The sequence below is a fragment of the Centroberyx affinis genome, unplaced genomic scaffold (genome assembly GCF_046629955.1).
Source record: "Centroberyx affinis isolate AG114_WGS23_722 - 3 ecotype Tasmania unplaced genomic scaffold, CSIRO-AGI_Caff_v1 ptg004722l_1, whole genome shotgun sequence".
Classification (NCBI taxonomy): domain Eukaryota; kingdom Metazoa; phylum Chordata; class Actinopteri; order Beryciformes; family Berycidae; genus Centroberyx; species Centroberyx affinis.
In genome coordinates this window covers 49,173-71,960 of record NW_027282283.1, presented here as the reverse complement: position 1 = coordinate 71,960, position 22,788 = coordinate 49,173, and the positions used below count along the sequence as shown (strand labels likewise).

Genomic DNA, 22,788 nt, shown 5'->3' with positions numbered 1-22,788 from the left:
GTCATAAAGTCAAAACTATAATCAAATTGCTAAATGATTTATTATTTACTGTTCTGCTTGGAATAATAACGCTACAATAAAATGTAAATGTGAAAATTGAATTATCAATAGCAAAATTTAATTTAAAAGGAAGATGAAAGCAATTTGAAAATAAAAAGTTCTAAATACAAAGTAAATACAAAGAGAAAAGATAAAAAAAAAAGTGTCTAAAAGTGTTATATGTAAATGAGGTGTGGCCCTCCTGACAGGCGGGTTGTAGAAGGCGAAGACACAGCGGCTCCCCACAGACACCAAGGGGAGCCACATGTTCATTCGGGCCGTGATGTGGAACGTTTCTGTTGTGAAAATTTTTTTGACTAAGTCCAACCCAAAGAGAGGAAATGACGGTATGTGCGCAATGTTTTGTTGGTTCAGCTTCAATCAGTCCAGCCCAGCTCCTCCCTGCATCAGCTGGCCTTAATTCACAATTACTCTTATACCAGTCACTTTCCCTTCAGTCCCTGCCAGATTGTCTAGTGTGTGCTGCCTAGCTTTCCTGCATTTCTTCATGTTCCTGTTTGTGTTCATCTGTTATCTGAACTCTGACTCTGCCTTGCCTGCTCCCTGCCTGGTTTGGTTGCCTTTGTATTTTGCTTTACTCACAGTAAAGTATTTATCTGCCTCCGTGTGTCTGCATCTGGGTCCTAGTTTGCCTTCCTATCACAAATTATGACTTGTAAAAGTGAAATTATGGCTTGTTTTACAAGATAAAGTGGGTCAAGGGCTTTAGGACTTAACATTGAAAACGTGCAACAGAATTAGGCTCTACATTTTCTGCAATACACAAATAAAAGATTGACATGTTTATTCTGTGCATAAAGGAAAAGTCTTCCCTGTCATCTACAATTGAAAATGTAAGTGTGATACTGGTCGATGTTTTTTGCTACCACGCGCCCGCAACTACTACGAATCACTCGAAAAGGCAGATTACGCCAAAGTGTGCCAAAAAGGCGGACTACACCAAAGCGCTCAAAAAAGGCGGACTACACCGATTTGCCACAAAATGGTAGCCACTGCAAGCCGCTTTGGCACTTTCAACTGCACATACCATGAAAATGTCAAAAAAGGGCACAGAGCAGCACAAAGTGTGAAATTTAGAAACTTTTAAACATTGGGGTGATAATTTTCCTGTTGCATTAAAGCTAGTAATTGCTAGTAGAAACGTATGCTTCCACTTACACTAATATGCCTATTCTCCAAATTTTTGTTGTTAAACTGATAAACACACCTGGAATATCCAAGATATCCTTTCTGGCCGCATGTCTTGTAGTTTAAGCGTGACCCTCTTGCTATCTTTGAAAAGCACGTGGGTGTCCATGTCCAGATTTGTGCTGGTTGCAGCAGTTTGCTAGCAATGTGGTGCAGCGATCAGCCTCCTTCGAACGGACTAGCCAAAGTAAGGAAAAAATAGGCATAGCTAATCCCAACCTGTCAATTACAAATGGTACAGCCCAATTAAAGTGCAACTATAGAGCCCCGGAGTGGACATTTTTTCATTTTATTTATTTTTTTGGAGGCAACTGTTTGCTCCGTTGAGCCCACAACTAATTTATGTGCATGTATGCATTTCTTTCTGTAATTTTGACTTGTTTAAACCAGAAACCACACTGAAATACTCAGAGTAGGACACAATTTGCCTATCCCAATCCACTTCAACTGCAAATTCCGCTTAAACATTCAGTTTATGCCAACCTACGTTGTCGGTGAGCTGGAAAACATGTCCCCTCTGGCCGCTGGAAAAAACACCCTTTGCATCTGGTCAGTGTGTGGGAAGAGCAGATGCAAGGGGGGCAACAAAGATCACATTTTCCAGCTCGCCACACAGGGAAGAGGCATAGAAGAAGAGTGGCAGCCATTTCAGATATTCATACGAAAACAATCAAAAACCAAATGTCAATCAAAAATGTGTTGTTTGATTGTTGTAATCTGTTTAAACTGTTGTGTGCGCTTAGGGAACATGCACATCTAACAGTAATATCAGCTCCCCTCATATCTTGTGTAGCTAGAAGTTAGAGCGCCTTTAGGCACCTCTCGCATTGAGTGAGATAGATAGCTTAACTTGATAGCATAATCTAACTAATAATATTTGTAATATTATAATATTTGGCACATCATGCTCATCGGTAAGCATTTCTGTGACTGACAATGGTGACTTGTTTGTGCCACTCCCGCTTAAGGTGAGAGCATAATAAAACACTCTCTTTCTTTGGTTGGGGATTTTGCTGACAACTCCTCCAGTAGAATATAAAGTGCCCGTTTTTTTTTGTAAATGGGACACATGCACAGACCATGTTCTGTGAACATATGCACAGCGAAAGGGTCAACTTGAATGTAAATGTTGAATGTAACCTGGCTACTGATTGAACCCACTGTCACCCTCTACTCAGTTGCAACCCGTTTCAAACTTGCTGCTCTTCCTCAGGCATCATCAAGAGAGGTATGCTGACATGTCTCTAGAAATAGAGGAAAAAGGAGTAAGTGACATAACATTTCCGGAAAAACCCATGAAAAAAGCATGACAGCTCAAAATAAATATCAATAGTAGGATGCAAATACTAATACATAATAATTACATATGTGCAGACAAATAATAGTAATAGTAGATTTACCAAGCCAACTATATACAGTATGCATACATATAAACATAAATATGAATGCGAAGGTCAAATAAGAAAGGTCCAGTTCTTCATTAAGTCCATCAAGGGAGACAGTGCCCAGGTTAAAGATCCATCTTGCCTCTGACTGCAAGAGTCAATGTCTCCACCTCGATGTGTTTTATGTATGGATTGACTTCTCCATTCAAAACACAATCCAAAATCAAAATGGCCCACATAAATGGAGGCTGTAGATGGCACCATTGTGGCTCCCTTCGCTACTCCCTTGATTTGTTGGTAAATGGTACCTTCAAAGTCAAAGACGTTATCGTTGAGGACAAAATAATTTTCTGTAATAATTATAATTTCCATGACAACATTGTCATGTAGTTGGGCACTTGATTTTATTTCCGATGAAATAGTCTTTAGAACTTGTTTGGTGAGACTCCAAGAGAGATTTCCTTCCACAATCTCCTGGGTTGGAGCGTTACTCAATTTGGTGTGATAAAAATTTCTCACTCCTTTGACTGGGCTATTTTCCCTCAACGTATGTTGCTTGCTCTAGAGAATTTGTAGTGTTTATTTTTAATGCTAAACCTTCCCAAACCTGACCTCTATTTTAATTTTCTTGTCTTTGGCTTGGTTTGGTTTTAATCATAGTAAAAAAGTAAAAACCCTTATCTTTAGATATGGCAGTGATTTTTTCCTGCTCACCTCCTCTTTTATATGATGGCCACAGGGGGTGTCTTTCCTAAAATGCTTATATACAATGTGTGTGCACCCTTTTTTTTTTTTTAGACTGGTCATCCCCTTTTCAGGTGCAATTTTCTTCCATTTCTTTTTTTTTTTTTCTCAAATACATCAATAATTTCTTTGGCACCTCTTTGGTCTTCCTACATGTTCTCTAATTCTTTGCCAACTGTCCAGTTCCTTCATCCTCTGATGTCTCTTCTGTGTCATGTACCTGTTTCTCCTCCCTCTGTCCTCTACCTTGTGGTTCTCTGTCCTCTACTTCATGGTTTTACATGTTCTCCACCTCATGGTTCTGTTTGTTCTCCACCTCATGGTTCTGTCTGTCCTCTACTTCATGGTTTTATCTGTTCTCCACCTCATGGTTCTGTCTGTTCTCCACCTCTTGGTTCTGTTTGTCCTCTACCTCATTTGCTACCATGTACTGCTGCACATCTAAGGGTTTGGTATTTGCCTTTGTTCGGCAAGAACTGCCATCCGCACACCAAACAAACATCTTTTTGTGTCTTATTGAGTCTTTCTTGAAGATTTTCATGGATAAGGTTTTTATGTCCGATTTCCAACAGTTTTTGCAAGAAATTTTATTTTACAAAATTAATTTATTAACTTCTCTTACCGTCCCTCTTCCCACAAATCTGGGAATCCAGGCCTTTCACCTCTTCTTAAGTGATGCATTTTTCACGCATTTAGCCTACTGGACACAGAATCTGTACTGCTACTCTCAGGAATGTACTTCACACAGCCATGGACCACCAAGAACAAGTTATAGAAAGAGATATAGGCCTAAAACAATATAGGCTGTGGTTACAAAACCGGTTACAGAAAAAGACATGGGGCCTGTGTCACGAAGCAAAATTAGTGGGTTAGCGAGCTAACTTTGGGTTTAACCCTGGCTTTTCGGTCTCACAAAGTAACTCTTGGTAGATCACCATGATAACTATGCTGTATGCTAACCTGCTCCGAAGCAGTTTAAAGGAATAGTTCACCCAAAAATAAAAATTCAGTCATTATATACTCACCCCCATGCCAGTAGAAAATCGGGTAATGTTTATTAGTCCATACAACAGTCCTGGAGATCCCCGGAAGAAGTACATTGCCGCGTTCTCCAAAACAACAAGTTGCTGGTGACCTGTCTTCAGCGTTCCAAAAATAACCATAAAATGGCTCCATGCAGCTCTCACAGCATAATCCAAGTCTCTTGCCACTCTGGCTGTTATTTCAAAATACGTCATGTTTGCGCACACCCCAGCCTCGATGAGTAAGACCAACTCAAATTAGCAGAAACAAAACTTCCGGTATGGCCAGAAATTTTTCAAATGTATGTATGTATTTTTTTGTAACTTCTCCAGGCCTGGAAAATATAATTTTTAAGTTCCATGACTTCCATATTGGGACCCCTGAATCCTGTCCACCATGGACAGATAACTACATAAATACAGAAAATATTACCATTTGAATCTGCCTAATAGTTACGGTATCAAATTTCAACAAGCCAAGGACATAGGACTTATGTTGGTTGCTACTCACATTGTTGCACACAACATGAAGTGCAAGCATTTGTAGGGGCATGGATTTACCACATCTTTTACAATTTGGCCGTGGCATTTTGTAAAACTCTGAGTAAATTTTGATAAATTCGTGTGGAGTTAGCCCTCAATGTCTGTTGCTGTAAAGAAATTTTGCACCGTCCACTGCCACCTTGAGACAACATAAATGCTCGGAGTTCATAATGGTACAAGCACTCACAGACATTGATAAAGCAAAGTCAGACAGAATACTGTAAACCAACTTGTATTGCCAAAGGTTTTCATCATATTTAGCAATATGGATGTTAATGTGAATTTGTCACAGTAAAAACATGACTAACTCAAAATGTTTATCAAATTACAACAAAGGCACATCTTTTTTTTATTCAAAAACTGTGTGGGTGTTAGAGCAACAGTATAATTTATCATCCTGCTGTTTTAGTGCATTAGTCAAAATGTGTAGGCAGGGCCATAGCCAGGGTTTAGAAATTAGTGAGGTCCAGAATTTTTTTCTTTTAATAGAGCTTATTTACTGCATTTCTGGATGAGCAAAATTCACACCAAAATTACACCTACAAACACAACTCAAGCTATACACCACACACAAACCCATTTTCTATAATTAAATACATACAGAGGGATCTGTTGGCAAAAGTAAGATACATAATCCTGCATTTCTGCATTTTTCTCATTTTGCACTGTTAACTGATGATCCGTCGAATACGTTTTTTTTTTTTTCTGGTTGAAAAACACTGTACTAAGTAGCAGGACTGAAAACTGTGTTTTTAGAAGGGCTCTTTATCATGAGCGGGACCGCGTAGCTCCGCCATTGACGTCTGATATTGTGGCTAATTGGAGGCTAATATGGGCACTGCCAGCACTGTACCGTTTACCATCTCATGAAGAACAAATGGCCGTGAAAAGGCAACCAGCCTTCTCTTGCAAATACACTAGTATGAAAAGTATTATTATTGAGGGTTTAGGGGTCACGCTAATATTTATAGCTAATGGTGTGGCTGCTGAGCTACTACATTCGCCATAGTTTAGCCAACCATCGTTTAACCGTGATTGAGTGAATTAGGCTACACCTTACATTATATTCCTACCTGGACAGATTATTGTAAGGACTCATGAGTTAAAATTTCTAATGTATGTGAAACTTAAGTTCAGTTCTGGTCACTTAATCAATTGTCATAGCTTACAACTGAGATAATTTACCTCTTATTTACAGGCGGTCAGCAGCTGCTCCGAAGTTATGTGACAACAAACTGAGCTCAGTCACTGCTGAGCCGACAGGCAGTGGAGGGAGACTGAATAGCCACTAGAGGGCAAAATCAGACCAAATGGAGCAGGCCAGGGGGCGAATAGAGTAACCTCTTTCACATTAGGGAGCTACACAATAATCTCTGTCATATCGGAGGGAAAAGACATGGACACGCCGATATCCGATATTCACAAAAAGGCTGATATCGGGCCGATATATCAGTGAACCGATATATCGGTCGAACACTAGTAGACAGTAGATTCCCTTGAGGGTAAGAGGCAGATGATGGTAACCCTATACAGGAAAGAAGAACCCAGATGGTGGATGACCTCATGGAAGTAACTTACCTAAAGCAATGAGAGCTCATCAAATCCAGTCCTCCTCCCAGAATCTATGATGTTTTGCAAGAGTGGCCCTTTGGCTCTGTTCTCATTTTGAGATGCTGACTGGAATTGACAGTCTCCAGACCGCCCGAGGCATTGCTGAATAAAGGCAGGTGAGTCATCAACCACAAGCACAATCCTCAGATTTTTGTTCTGGACTATTGATCATCTTACAAACAGCGTTCCCCATGTGGTCTCTGCCTCTTCTGTAGCTGATTGTGAGAAATTTCTAGCCTTCTTTGTGGACAAAATTAATTCTATCAGAGCCAGTATTACTCCCCTTAGCACTCCTCTCATGCCGCCATTTGTCTCTCCTGTGTTACTTAAAGAATTTGTGCCAATATCTTGGCAAAATCTCATAGACACTGTCTTGCATATGAACCTGTCCTCTTGATGTTAGAAAGAATTGCCCCTAGTATTCTCACCATTATCAATACAGCCCTCATTTCAGGCCACGTCCCTTTTATCATGAAGAAAACAAAAAAATAAAAATAAAAATGAATAAAGCTATAAATAAATACTTACACTTCCAGCAACAGAGGTTGAAGTGGAGAGGGGAAATACAGTCTCTGCTTACTGAGATGGACGACACAAGGGGACAACAGGATAGAGATGTGATGGCAACTTCACTGCTATTCATGGTCTTCTTCAGGGAGAAGATGGAGTCCTTGTTCACATTGGCCAATGTAAGTATTGCTCTATCACAAACACATCCATTGCTTGTTTTACCTAGATACTTAACATTTTTGTTGACTCTTTGCTTTGTGTTGTTTTTCCATGATATAGGTCACTGTAACGCAGGCAGATGTTGAGGCTCATCACACAATACCAGACAGGCCCATGGCTCATTATGCTCGATAAGTCTGTGGTTTTCTACTTCAATTTCTTATGCGTGCACACACACACACACACACACACACACACACACACACACACACACAGACACAGGTGCACATATACACTAATTTTCATAAGGGTGACTCTTAAAAGGGCCTTTGGTACAAGTATGGGATTTCTGGGGAGCTAGTGTGGCTAAATGTGATTTGCTAGACATGAAGTGATGCTCTGGAGGAACACCAGGTCCCCCCTGTTACTGAGGTGTACACCATCAGGTCATGTAGGTTGTCCAGCCAAAAGTTCTAGGAAGTGGTAGGAGGCAATACAGGAAAAAAAAAGGCAAAACAAATTAACAAAAAATAATTAACAAACCGTCTCTTTCTGGTAACTAGCACATTTCTGTTGATGACTCATCATGCACTCAGCGGCACATACACAAATTCTATCCATCCATTGGTATTATTCCCCCCACCACCCAAATTTTTTTTGTCTAGCATCCAAGCTCAGTTCCGCTAACAACATGGGACGAAGGGAGCGTTTTTGGCTGCGTTTAGTTAACAACCACCTCTCTGGTAGGGCCAGGAGGACATCAAGTTCTCTGAGATGGAGTCCTGGGTGACAAACCCATGAGTCGCCCTGAATATGCCTTTGATGCTATCTCAGGAGAGACGTTTTCCATGGTAACACATCCAGTGAAGCAGAGGAGGGTAAATTTGTCTGCTAGCAAGCTTTGCTCACTAAATGGAGGATGGTGCTGTTCCCACAGATGGAAACACAGGTGAGATGGAGCTTAGCATCTGTAAATAAATAGAACGTTAGTTGCTCCTCAACCCTCACTAGTTCGTTACCAGAGTGCTCTGGTACTTTAAACAAAACGACAATCCAGGCACTCCAAATATAAAAATATAACCACGAGGAAGAAAATACTTAAAAAGCCTTTATTGTAGTGGCTAAATATTTTAAAAAGCCAACATGTTTCGACCACTGTAGGTCTTCTTCAGGGCTTTAAACACAGACAACACTGGTGTGGCCTCACCTATAGCAACAGCCAATAGGAGGCAGTCACATGACCCGGATAATAACATGACAGGTGAAACAAATTGAAAATAATGAAAAAATATAAAACAAGATGAGATTACACAGAAATATAACATGTACATCATAAACGGGAAATAGGTACCCATATATAAGCTTTTCATAGGCTGTGAGAAAAAAGGAGAGCCTATACAGAGAAAAATTACAGAAAACATGTGAAGTCTATGTCCTCATTGAGACCAGGATACTGTAACACATCCAGTCGATGCATCCAAAAAGCTTCCCTTTGGTTAAGTTTCCGTATTCTGTCACCCCCCCTGACCAAAGGTTTAATGTGCTCAATGCCCTCTATGCGCAATAAAGAATCATTAGCATTGTGGCATTCACTAAAGTGTCTAGCCATGGGGTAATCGTGATTCCTCAGAGTCCTGCCAGTCAGTCAGGTACCGACGGTAATCCGCAAAAGAGTTGTGTAACGGTGAAAAATATATTTATATAAATTCGCGGGTACGGGCATGGGAAAAAATTAACTAAATGCGGGCAGGCAGCGGGTGGGAACAAACATATGTTTTTTTTTTTCCTGGAGAAATCAGAAATGAAAATGATTGTGCAGTATTTTTAACATCTAAATCAGCTAATATTATCAAGCCTAATCAGCCACCAGGATTTATTTTATTGTGAAAGCCTACGACACAACCTTTGACCACATCCGGCCAAATAATGGGATGAGAGTAGTGAGTAGATAATGACTTCATTTTCATTTTTGGGTGAACTATTCCTTTAAGCCTAGACTTTGGAACGGCCAGAAGGGTCCTGCCTGAGGATCTAAGGCTGCACACTGGCTCGGAGCTTGGAGCCAGACCCAAATGTGTTTTAAAAGTGAGCAGTAAAATCTTAAAGGTCCCATATCATGGAAAACGGGATTTTCCTTGTCTCTTTGATTGTAAAGGAGTTGGACGTGCTATCTAAATTGTGAAAGTATCAAAACACACGGTAGCCAACTAAATCCACACTATCCATATTAGGAAACCGAGCCTCTGAACAAGCCGTTTGGACTTGGGGTGATGTGATGTCATCTGTTAAAACCTATAAGAAGCCTAGCTGCTGCATTCTGAACTAGAGGCGAGAGAGTGACTTTTGGTTTATGCCAGAATACAAATTAAATTATTTTATACAGGAAAGCAGGTCCTGTAGAGGCCAATAATGTAATAACTGCTGATAATACAAAAACTGCCAATAATATAAAACTAAATAATAATATAATTATACTCCCTGCCACGCAACAGCGATATGAGTTCTTTTTATATGGGCTACTTACATAAGCTAATGGTTGTATTTTTTTTTTAATTATTTTATTTTAGTTTTGTATGCCGGATGTGAGGGTTGAATCCGCGACCTTTGGATCTTCATCAAGCTTCCCCGAAAAAGGAAAAAAAAGAGATTTTCATGAATTTAGTATTTATTCTCATGAATTAGGTCAATTAAACACTAGGGGGGGATGTGAGAGGCTTGGAATTTTACATTTTTCTTTTTTTCACTTTTTTTTCTTTTTTTTTTTCTTTTTCGCTTTTTTTCCTTCTTCCACATTTTTTTCCTTCTTCCCACCCCCGAACAGACTATTGTTCCCCAGCTTTTGGTCAGCAGTGTGAGTGTTTCTCTCTCCCTCTATCTGGCACAGACACACTGAGGGCTCAGGCCCAGAAATATACTCAAACCCAAACGCAGGGTAGAGGGGTTCAGTGAACGTGGAGTAGAAGGTGTAGAGGTGGGTCAGTGTGTCAGAGGAGACTCTGTAGAAGGACAGAGTGCCAGCAGGCCAGTCCAGATACACTGCTACCCTGTTACAGCTACAGGAACGGAGGTAATTTCTCAATGTGTTGTAACTGCGAATTGCATTAGACCATGCCGTGTTAAAGACAAATCTCTCTATGCCTGTTATTCTGTTATTGTGCCAGACAGAGCTACCAAAAACAGAGCAGAACAGACTCCAGGACTTTTCATTCCATCCAAACCCACAGTCAGCTATCTCTCCTCTCCTACTAATTCCTCTGTAAGTCACTCCTATATTAACCAGTCCTTCACACTCAACCTCCCAGTAACAGCGACCAGTCAGACCATTTGTACACAGCAGCTGATACCAGAAGTCAAATCTCTCTGGGTGATCGGGATATTGGGGCTCCTTGTCCATCAATGTCACCTTTCTATTGTCTTCAGATAGGAAGAGGTGTATGTTTGCTGAGTTTGGGTCCAGTGTGAGTTCACATGCATCTGATGGAGAGGAGAAGACACAGTACAGCAGCAGTTTATCATCTAATACACCTGATCTGTTTATTTATAGTTGGTTTATTAACAATTTGGCTGTTAATTAACAGTTTAATTTCTGTGAACTATTTATTGATTTATTGATTCAAATTACAAGAAAAAACAATCAACCTCTGATGGGGCTTACATAAGGTATAACAACTAGGACAGTATCATTAAAAAAGAGTAATGGTATACATACACCATATACAGTATACTGTATGTTAAAAATAAATACATATAACAATAATACATACATATATACACATGAATAAATATTTAACACTTAAGAACTTATTTAACGGTTTCATTAAAACACATGATGATCATCCTGATTCACAGCAGGATCTGAATGAATGGATGTCACATACTGCTGTGTAAATGGGCTTTCTATCTAAATAGTTGAATGCGTGCTGCTTTGTTTTCATGAATCAAACTAAAAACACACTTACACTTCCTCAGACCTGGTTTCAACCACTGCACTCCACCATGATCCACACTGTGGGAATAAACAAAGTCAGACCAGCAGATTATCTTCAATGATGGAAACATGGGAATTTAATAACCTTCCCTATGAAGGAGTTCCACTCATATCCACCAATAAATATTAAACTGTACTCCTCATCTTCTCAGTGTGACTGCTCTCAGCCTTCTAGAAGACGTTGCCTCTCCATACCTGAGAGAGTCCAGTCTCCAGTGTGGATCCTCCAGTCCAGCAGAGAGCAGCTTCACTCCTGAGGCCCCTGGATGATTGTAGCTCAGGTCCAGCTCTCTCAGATGGGAAGGGTTGGAGCTCAGAGCCGAGGCCAGAGAAGCACAGCCTTCCTCTGTGAGCAGACAGCCTGACAGCCTGCACACACACACACACACACACACACACACACAAACACACACACACACACACACACACACACACACACACACACACACACACACAACACACACACACAAACACACACACACACAGCAAACAGTTACATATAGTTGCATTTTTGGCCAGTTTGTACTGCTGGCCAATAAAATGATATTGATAATTATCTTGGTTAAATTTTCCATGGGATTTTTATAATAAAACCAGCTTGATAACTTTTTTTTTTTTTTGCTATCTAGTTTTTGCCATCAAGAAAACTGATTAATTCAAAATTTCATCGCTTCCTTCACTGTAGAGTTTTACATAGCTTCAGTTTAACAGGAGCGCTGCTGTCCAACACACACACACAGAACACACTCTCCAACAGTTGGACCCAAAAAGTGAAAACATAACACTCACACTGCAGTTAAACACACACACTGCAGTTAAACATGTTTTTAAATCGCTGCGACTGAACACTTATGACAATTTCAGTTATAATAGTCCATTTGATATTTTTTAGGTTGCTCACACTGCTCTCTTATGACTGATCTTATTCCACTTTTACTTGGATTTTTATTGTTTTTTATTGGATCTTGCTAGGGACTTAGCTGATCTTACTTGGTTTTACTTGTTTAACTGCTGGATTGGCTTTAATGGATATAAATAATAATTATTATTAATTAGTTATTTTATTAATTATTAATTAATGGATATTAAGCAGCGCTAAATGTTGGTATCTCAGCTGGTTTAAAAAATCACATCAGCAGGAAAATCCTGCAGAGGTCATGTATTTTCACTGACAATAATGTGCATGTAAAGTAGAATATAAATTGTTGTCTGTTGAACAGTAACAGTAATCCTGACCTAAGAGTCTCCAGTCTACAGTGTGGACTCCCCAGTCCAGCAGAGAGCAGCTTCACTCCTGAATCCTGCAGGTCGTTGTTACTCAGGTCCAGCTCTCTCAGACTAAAGGACTGGGAGCTGAGAACTGACGACAACTCCTCACAGCATTTCTCTGTGAGTTTGTCTTGATTTAACCTGACAAAACACAAAGAACACAATTTAGTCTTTAGGTATTTAGCTTTCCAGAGTAACTCACTGAGCAGGAGGGGCTCAGTGTCTAACTCCAGTACACTTGGGCAGGGAACATTTGGTGTTTCAGAGATCCAACATGTGACACTCTAAACCTGCCCACCCCTTTAAAGGGAAACTTTGCTGCTTTTCAACCAGCATTGTATCATTACAATATGGGTACTATATGCAAATGAACAATGTTTAACTTCCCTCCATGTTGCCTGCAGCCAGAGAGATGTGGTGCCACTATTACACCTTATGAGGCCAAATATAGTGCTGTGGAATCAGACAAAACTGAGTGTGGAGGAGAGGCCGACCATGGGAGCTGTAACAGCGTCAGCCGAGAGAGACGCGCTGCACCGGGGGCTGAATAGCTGTGAACGCCCGGTGACGATCGTCAGGGGGACAGACAGAAAACCATGCCAACCTTTGCCAACTCTGAATACAGAACAGCGAACAGCGACTGTGTTAACTTTACCTGTAACTTGCAGCTACATCCAGCGGCACTGTTCAGCACTCGGTGAGTTGATCCACATAACATAACTGACTCCAGCGCGCTGGTTTGTTTTATGATCCTTTGAAAACGGGTGCGATTTGCCCAGACTCGATGAGGAAAAACGTTTTGTAAATGAAAATAAGCCTCAGTAAAGAGATATAATGCTACTTTGTCTTTGGTGCTACACTGGCCATGAACACACCGTCAGAGTCAGTGATGCCGCAATGCATTCTGGTTGTTGTAGGATTCCCCTTTAAGAGCGATATGGGGAATCTACAGCCGTTTTCTCAGTTTTCTCTGGTCATAGGGCTCCAATTTAAAAAATAATTGCACATTTGTACTACATGGGTGACACAAGACATGTTTATCAAACAGGGTTCAACCATACAAAATTACTTTGTTTGATCAATGCAGAAAATGTTTATGACCACAAATACACAAAAAATAGAACACATAGACTATTAAAACCAGCAAGCAATGTTATAGTTAGATGATATTGTTCCCCAAAAGCATAATAACCTGATCTTACCTGAGAGTTTCCAGTCCACAGTTTAGACTCTTCAGTTCATGAGAGAGCAGCCTCACTCCTGAATCCTGCAGATTGTTGTTACTCAGGTCCAGCTCTCTCAGATGGGAGGGGTTGGACTTCAGAGCTGAGGCCAGAAAAACACAGCAGCTCTCCGACAAGCTGCAGACCCTCAATCTAAATTAAGAATAAAACATGTAGCAATAAAATAAAATATCCCTGAATGCTTGCAACAATCCAGTTTCATCTTATACTACTTTTATATACGATACTGCATACTACTACATGGCAGTAGTATATCAAACGCTCAAGATGCTGCTGATCTCAGACAACCTGAAGATACTGTGCCTGCCCAGGTAGGCACGCTGCTGCGTTCCAGCTTGGTTGGTAGTTGCTTGTTTATCCTTTTGTGTAACTAATCTTGTAATTTGTCTTAAGCCATATTACAAATTAATTTAAATTAAAGTGTGCTTTTGTACTCTGTTAATTATTTTCTTAATAAATAAGAATTGACCCGACACACCAATTTAAAAACTACTATTATAGTGCTTCTCTCACCATATAAATAGAAGAATCAATAAAACTAAAAACTGTTAACTTTTACCAAAATGCATGACTTCATAAGTCACCATCTAAAATATAATGAAATAGAAACAATTACTGTACATACTGTGTTTACAGTAATAAATAGAGTTAAATAGGATAACTCTACTGGCCTAAAACACTCAATGTGTGGGCACACAGGATGTTGCTCAGAGCTGTGTGAGGACCAGATAGCTCAATCTAAGAAAAAGCCTGAAACCCTGAAAAACTTGATTCATTTAGATGTATTGACTCGAAATGAACGAATCAACAAAAAGACTCGATCTTATCGGCACTAATGGCTATACAAGATGTTATGTTCATTCAAATGTTTGAGGATTCTATTCAATTTTTCAAGGACTTTTGAAAATAATGTCCTTTTTACATGCCTAAACAAGTCTTATCTTGACCGGCTTCAGTTAGTCCAGAATGCCGTTGCTAGACTTCTTAGCAGATCCAGTGGGAGGGGTCATATCACACCCATACTGGTGTCCCTCCACTGTCTACCTATTAAATTCAGGATTGATTTCAAAATCCTGTTGATAACCTACAAGGCATTGCACGCCCAGGCTCCAGCGTATATTACTGAATTTTTGTCCCCACACCTTCCCGATCAGTGTCTAAGGTCCTTGAACCAGGGGCTGCTGGTGATTCGTCTTGAGTCCAGACTCAAGACGAAGGGTGATCGTGCTTTCGCTGTTGTTGCACCTAGACTATGGAACAGCCTTCCACTGGACATTAGATCCGCCAATACTGTGGAGAGTTTTAAGCGGTAACTCAAGACCCATTTATACAGACAGGCCTTTCCTAACGTGTATTGTTGACTATGTTGTTACAGTATGTTTTTAATGTTTTCAATGTGTGATGCTTGTATTTCTACTGTGTATGTCTTTATATGTTAACTTGTGAAGCACTTTGTGATACTTGTCTTGAAAGGTGCTATACAAATAAAAGTTTACTTAATTATTTACTTACAAACATGTCAATACAGAGATTGGGCAACAGTTATTGAAAGACAGAGGATCACCTGACTTAAACAATGGGATAACTCTAGCTGTTACAAAATCTTTAGGTATGACACTACATAGATTTTGTTAAAATATAGGTCAATGGACTCACGGTAAAGGAGAAAACTGATTTAATTAAGCCAGACTAATTTAATCATTACCTGCTGTGGCTGTTTTCAAGGTACCGATTATATCCAATACCTCTCCTTCACTTGGGAGCTCAAAATTTGTGAGTGGTGGGAATGAGCCCTTCATAAACTGTAGTGGAGAACCAACATTGTGACCATCTCTTTTGACAGATGGAGTCAGAAGGATCAACCAAGATCGTATTTTAAAATCAAACGCTAGAGTGGCAATTTCAGCTAAATAATGGTGTAAATGTCGTTCTTTTCAAGTCACTTTGGGATCTGTTGTCTTCCAGAGACTTGGATTATCCTGGAGGAGCTGCATGGAGCCATTTTGTGGTTATTTTCTGTTATTTTTAAGTCTGAAGACAGGTCTCCGGCAACTGCAGTTGTTTCTGAGAAAGCTGCATTGTACTTCTTCCAGGGATCTCTGGGACTGTTGTATGGACTAACAAACTTTACCCGATTGTCTACTGGCATGGGGGTGAGTAGATAATGACTGAATTTTCATTTTTGGGTGAACTATTCCTTTAAGAGGTTTGTATACATGCAAATTGACTTTAAAATTGATTCTAAAGGATACTGGGAGCCAGTGCAATGTAGCTGAAACTGGAGTGATATGCTCTCGCTTCCTTGTTTTTCTTAAATGTCTAGCTGCAGAGTTCTGTATAAGATCAAGCCTCTCAAGCCTCTCAATACAACTCTATACAGAAGCCCTCAGATTAAGTGTCACCACAATATTCATATAATATTCATGTCAGCACAGTATTAAATGCTTTACCTGAGAGTTTCCAGTCTACAGTGTGGACTCTCCAGTCCAGCAGACAGCAGCGTCACTCCTGAATTCTGCAGCTTGATGTAACTCAGGTCCAGGTTTCTCAAAATGGGGTTGGACTTCAGAGTTGAGGCCATGACTTCATAGTGAGTCTCTGAGATTTCACAGCCTGAGGTTCTGTGATTACAGATATAATGTAAAATGAGCTGAAATTAGCATACCAATCAAAACCTATACATCCTAATAATAATACTGACAATAAATTGTATTATAGAATTTGAACATTTTCCAAACATACTTAATGTATAAAATATGCAGAAACCAAACAGAAAATACATTAATACAATTATATGAATGCATTTCTGTAAAATGTATTTTTAAAAAGTGTTTAAAAAAATTTATGAAAAGTCCAGCAGACAGCAGCTTCACTCCTGAATCCTGAAGATTGATGTTACTCAGGTCCAGCTCTCTCAGATGGGAGGGGTTGGACTTCAGAGCTGAGGCCAGGACTTCATAGTGAGTCTGTGAGAGCTCACAGCCTGAGAGTCTGTGATTACATATTTAATGTAAAATTAGTGATTATCAAAGCAGAGCTGAAATTAGCATACCAATCAAAACCTATACATCATGATAATAATAATAATACTGACAATAACTTGCATTATAGAATTTGAACATTTTCCAAACATACTTAATGTATAAAATATGCAGAAACCAAACAGAAAAGAATACATTAATGCAATTATATTAAAGCATTTCTGTAAAATGCTTCATTTCATTCATTTAAAAAATGAATGAAAAATTATACAGATTTTAGCCTAAGCTACACAGGCTGTTTATTTCAAATTCTGGTAAAACAACACAGTAAAACGTGTAAAAACATCTCAGTAAAACTTCTGGTAAAACATGACACACCTGTAGATTTAAAAAAGCAACCACGTAATTTAATACTAACTGTAGACACTATCCACTGGAAATACTGCCGTCTGCTGTGATAAAATATAGTATAGTAGTATAGTATTTCAAAACTTTTTAACCATAGCCTCGTAACTCCTGAAGTTCTTTGGCGGGTATGTATTAAGCCACCTTACACCTCCTTGCAGCTAAACAGAATTACTGTGTTTAACTAACTAACTAACTAACATGATAGCTTTAAACTATCATGAGTTGTAATCTTTGAAATAAACAGGTGTAACACCAGTGTTGGCGTAGTTACTGGAAAAAGTAATGAATTACACATTACTCCTTACTTTTCTTAGAAGTAATGAATTACTTTACTTATTACTAACCGAGAAAAGTAATTAGCTGCCCTACTCATTACATTGTTTTTGCGTTACACCCTAAAACAATTGTGCTAGGCTTCCTTGCATTCATTGGGCCAATAAATATTGTGGAGTGAAGCCACATTACCAGAAGAATCTAAATGATGACAGACATTAGGGCCCGGATCTACTAAAGGTTTGCGCCAGTGCAAATCACATTGCGGGTGCTACGACCAGCCAATAGCAGATGGCCAGTTCAGTACCCTACTTTTCATCATTAAGTGCCAGACTTCACCACAGTTTTGGTTGGGGTTTAGTTACTTTTAAGGTTTTTAGCCTACATAAAATGAAATAAAATAAGACTATAAAATTAAGACTTTATGAGTTGTATTTACCGCTTTGTTGGCTCGTTCATATCGCTCTGCCGTAATTGTGATATATCTGACATGAGTTGAAGGCAGGATGAGACGAGGGGAATCTTTCATAGATATTACAACAATAAAGGATTTAAAGACGCTGAAGAATGAAACTCAAGTAAAAACCGATCTGTTATATCAGTAACTATAATGTGATACTGAAACTTGACAAGTATTGCCTTACTTTTGTCTATTACAGGAAAACGTAATGTGATTAATGCGTTGCCCAACAGTGTGTACTGCTGATATGTAGAATAACACTTAATAGTGTGTATGTTTGTATATGTATCTTTATTGTAATTCTGATGGCGTCAGGTATGGAAGGAGCTCTACACTGTTCTATACTGCTGATATTCACATCAGGACTAACCGAGCCTTCCTGCAGTTCCTCACAGCTGGGATCAGTCTCAATCGTCCCTCCTCTGATGTGTTGTACGCCTCAAGGTCAAACACATCCAGAACCTCCTCTGACATCTGCAGCATGTAGGCCAAAGCTGAGCAGTGGGTCACAGAGAGTTCCTTCTCTGATCTGTTCTCTGACTTCAGGAACTCTTGAATCTCCTGATGTACTGAGTGGTCGTTCATCTCCATCAAACAGTGGAAGATGTTGATGCTTCTGTCTGGAGAGGTACTGTACGTGTTCATGCTCTTCAGGTGGGTGATGGCTTTCTGGATGCTTTCTGGACTGCTCTCTGTCCGACCCAGCAGGCCTCTTAAGAGTCTCTGGCTGGACTCCAGTGAGAGGCCATGAAGGAAGCGGACAAAGAGGTCCAGGTGGCCATTTTTACTGTCCAGGGCTTTCTGAATGGATCTCTCCAGGAAGGTATTCAGGGATTGTCCACTGCTGATACATCTAGTCAAGTATTTTTCCAGGAAAGTGTCCACTACCTCCTTATCCCTGTTTATGTAACAGTGGAACATGTAGACTGCAGCCAGAAACTCCTGAATGCTCAGATGGATAAAGCAGAAAACATTGTCCTGGTAAAGCCCACACTCCTCTTCAAAGATCTGTGTGAACACTCCTGAGTACACTGAGGCTGCTCTGATATCAATGCCACACTTTGTCAGGTCTGCTTCGCAGAAGATCAGGTTGCCTTTTTCAAGCTGCTCAAATGCCAATTTTCCCAGAGAGAGAATCACCTTCCTGTTCTCTGTATTCCAGTGTGGATCTGTCTCAGCTCTCCCATGATACTTGACGTTCCCCAGTTTGGACTGAACCACCAGGAAGTGGATGTACATCTCAGTCAGAGTCTTTGGCGGGTCTTCGCTCTCACTGGTTTTCAACACATGCTCCAGGACTGTAGCAGTGATCCAACAGAAGACTGGGATGTGGCACATGATGTGAAGGCTTCGTGAAGTCTTGATGTGGGAGATGATTCTGCTGGCCTGCTCCTCATCTCTGAATCTCTTCTTGAAGTACTCCTCCTTCTGTGGGTCAGTGAAGCCTCTCACCTCTGTCACCATGTCAACGCACTCAGGAGGGATCTGATCGGCTGCTGCAGGTCGTGTGGTTATCCAGAGGTGAGCAGAGGGAAGCAGTTTCCCCCTGATGAGGTTTGTCAGCAGCACGTCTACTGAGGTTGACTCTGTAATATCAGTCAGGATCTCGTTGTTGTGGAAGTCTAAAGGAAGTTGACACTCATCCAGACCGTCAAAGATGAACACAACCTGGAACTTGTCAAACCTGCAGATTCCTGCTTCTTTGGTCTCTTTAAAGGACTTATGAAGAAGTTCCACCAAGCTGTACTTTTTCCCTTTCAGCAGGTTGAGCTCTCGGAAAGTGAATGGAAATGTGAAATGTATATCCTGGTTGGCTTTGTCTTCAGCCCAGTCCAGAGTGAACTTCTTTGTTAAGACTGTTTTCCCGATGCCAGACACTCCCTTTGTCATCATTGTTCTGGATGGTTTATCACTTCCAGGTAAGGGTTTAAAGATGTCTTCACATTTGATAGTTGTTTCTTGTCTCGCTGGTTTCCTGGATGCTGTTTCAATCTGTCTGATCTCATGTTCATTGTTGACCTCTCCAATCCCTCCCTCTGTGAGGCAGTGCTCTGTGTAGATCTGATTCAGAATTGTTGGGTGTCCTGCTTTAGCAACCCCCTCAAACAAATACTTAAACTTCTCCTTAAGATTGGATTTGAGTTCACGTCGGCAGATGACAGCAGGAGTCTCTGAATGAATAAACAGATGACATCAATGAGAGGATGCTATAGTATGGAGCCCCTTAAGGGGCCAAGGGGTAGAAAAAAAACAAGATGGAGGAGAAAAAAATAAATACAAACCTCTGCGTTCTCTCGCAAAACATTTGTGTTCTCCCGAAAATATTTTGTGTGGAAAGAAAAAAATGTGTGGGAAAAAAAAAGGACTGTTCTTTCTTTTGTTGTTTCTCCCTGCAACACAACACACCCCTAACTTACGCTAGTACAACAGGCTACAGGGCGTTGATAGACAGGTGTGAAAGTCTTACCATCTCCTCCTCCTTTTTCCATTAAAACTCCATGTAAAGTAATTTCACACATATGATAGTCATATACCTTTAGAACAACAGTGTGATGAGGCACACATAGCTCCTGGACATAAAATGTGGGACAGCCTGTCTGAAAGATGAACTGAAAGATTCATTGCACAATATTGCACTTCTGTATTTCCATGGAATATCCAAACATGAATATCAAAACATCAGAAACACTTTATACAGACAAAACATGCCGAGGAGCCACTGTGAAATCCAGTGACTGTGTTGACTGTGGTCCGGAGGAGAGGAGAGACGAGTATGTGCGTAAAAGCACGTTCCCAAAAGGATTTAATTGTCAGAACCCATTATATATGTATAAATATTTGATATTTAGCAAATGATATTCATACTTGTTATTTCCTATTATTTTATATAACATTGTATGTAATTCTATATAATGGATTGTGGGTGTTTCTGATGTGCATCTGTCGAGATTCATGTTTGGATATTCCATGGAAATACAGAAGCGCAATATTGTGCAATGAATCTTTCAGTTCATCCACAGACAGGCTGTCCCATGTTTCGTGTCCAGGAGCTCTGTGTGCCTCATCACACTGTTGTTCTAAAGGTATGTGAGTAATCATACGTGTGAAATGACTTTACATGGAGTTTTAATGGCGCTCACTTGGTCAATGGAAAAAGGAGGAGGAAGAGATGGAAAGACTTTCACACCCACCTATCAGCGCCCTGTAGCCCGTTGTACTGGCCTAAATTGGGGGTGTGTTGTGTTGCAGGGAGAAAACTGCAAAAAAAAATTACTACAATGCTCGTTTTTTTTTGTTGTTTTTTTTGCCCACACAAAAAGTTTCTCGGGAGAACACAATACTTTTGCGAGAGAACGCAAAAGTATGTATTTATTATTTTCTCCACCATCAATTTTTTTTCTCCCCCTCCCCCTACTATTTTTTCTTCTGTCTACTTTTTTTCTCCCCCATGTACCCATATAGTACGGGGCTCCATACTATAGTAATTATGAATAATGCAATAAAACCCTGATAAAATCCAACGAAATTACATAAATGCAAATATGCCAGTTTTGCTGATTTCCTGACATCTGCATAACATATAACTTACAATAACCATGGACACTCACAAGGCTGCCTGTGTCTCTTCACACATCTATTGTCTGGATGTAGGCCAACAAGTACACATAAAAATGATATAGCTAGAACTAAATATAAACTGTTGGTATAAAGTGTTATATAATAAATCCTTCTATATGATGCATGATTGAATAAGTTATATGTTTGTTTTTTTTCTCAAATGTTACCTTTTTTTCCCTCCCATGACTTACCTTTGGGTCCTGAACTGGTGTTTGACAAATGCTTCACAAGATCATTCCTGTTGATCTTCATTAAAACCTTCTTGGTCACCTCCAGGAAGTTTTCACTGTAGGTCTGCACCATCTGATCCACTGTGTCCTGCCTGTCTGCCTTCTCCAGTCGGCTCTTTGGGATGGCTGGGGAACCTTCCAGGATGTCAGCCTGCTGCAGGAACCACTTGAAGCTCTTGAAGTCTTCGTCTCCCAAATCCTCCAAAGTTTTCAAGAGCAGCTCTACAGGTGTCGCCATCGTTGCTCCCTGGTAAAATCACAGGAAATATTCAACTCTAAGAACAATTATGCAATTTTCCCACAGGAATAACTAACATTCATCTCATCGCATCTCATCAGTACCAATGTTTTAAACACGTGTGTCTAGACATAGTAAAATCACGTCATCAGCCAGATCACACAAGTAGTCGGTAAGTTTTTAATTTATGGACATGTTCATGCCCTTTACTCACATGGGGTAAAATGTGTCACTGGTAAAAAAATGTAAGGTTTAGCAGTTAATTCATATATTTTAGTTAAGTTAATTCATATATTTTAGTTAATTTATATTAATATATTTGTTATGTTTACACAGTTAACTATTTACATATTTATGTTTACACAATTATTATTTACATATTTACATGTTTAAATCCTTACATCTGCTGAATCTACCTCTGTGTTTCCCTCACATTTACTTTAGCTTAAGTCCTTGCTTCTGTTTGGTTAATTCAGACACATGGGAGTCAGAACGAGGAAGTGTTGTGGTTGTAAAAACTGATGTGTGGAGAAAAGTACAGTTCTGTTTAATATCCGTCTCCATCCGGCTGTTTTCTCTTCCTTGAGACTGATCCAACCACCACCTAGCGAACCCTCACGTTACAATAATTTCACAACATATGTTATTCATACTTTATCTTTAGGTTATTATATAGTTAGACATTTGAATATATTTAAAGGGGAGCGAAATAGACACCTTTGTAGAGCTTTTGTGTATTATTTAGACGTTACCACAATAAAAATATTACAACATGTTAAAGTAAAATAGTAAAAAGGACACGCACATCCCAATACTCAATGGGGTCGGCGCTGGATCAAAAAATACCTTACAGAGTA

At 39.8% G+C, this 22,788-nt stretch overlaps 1 protein-coding gene across 1 annotated transcript; it reads right to left on the bottom strand.

The window, feature by feature from the left end:
- Positions 1 to 8,345: 8,345 nt before the first annotated feature.
- LOC139665869 (NLR family CARD domain-containing protein 3-like) lies at positions 8,346 to 21,931 on the bottom strand. The gene is made up of 10 exons (XM_071544876.1): positions 21,692 to 21,931; positions 18,216 to 20,014; positions 16,543 to 16,714; positions 16,174 to 16,346; positions 13,682 to 13,855; positions 12,447 to 12,620; positions 11,406 to 11,579; positions 11,182 to 11,228; positions 10,330 to 10,696; positions 8,346 to 10,275 (listed from the first exon to the last, which is right to left on the bottom strand). Exons 1-10 carry the CDS (start codon positions 21,929 to 21,931, stop codon positions 9,963 to 9,965), a joined length of 3,633 nt encoding a protein of 1,210 aa, XP_071400977.1. The 3' UTR covers positions 8,346 to 9,962.
- Positions 21,932 to 22,788: the final 857 nt, after the last annotated feature.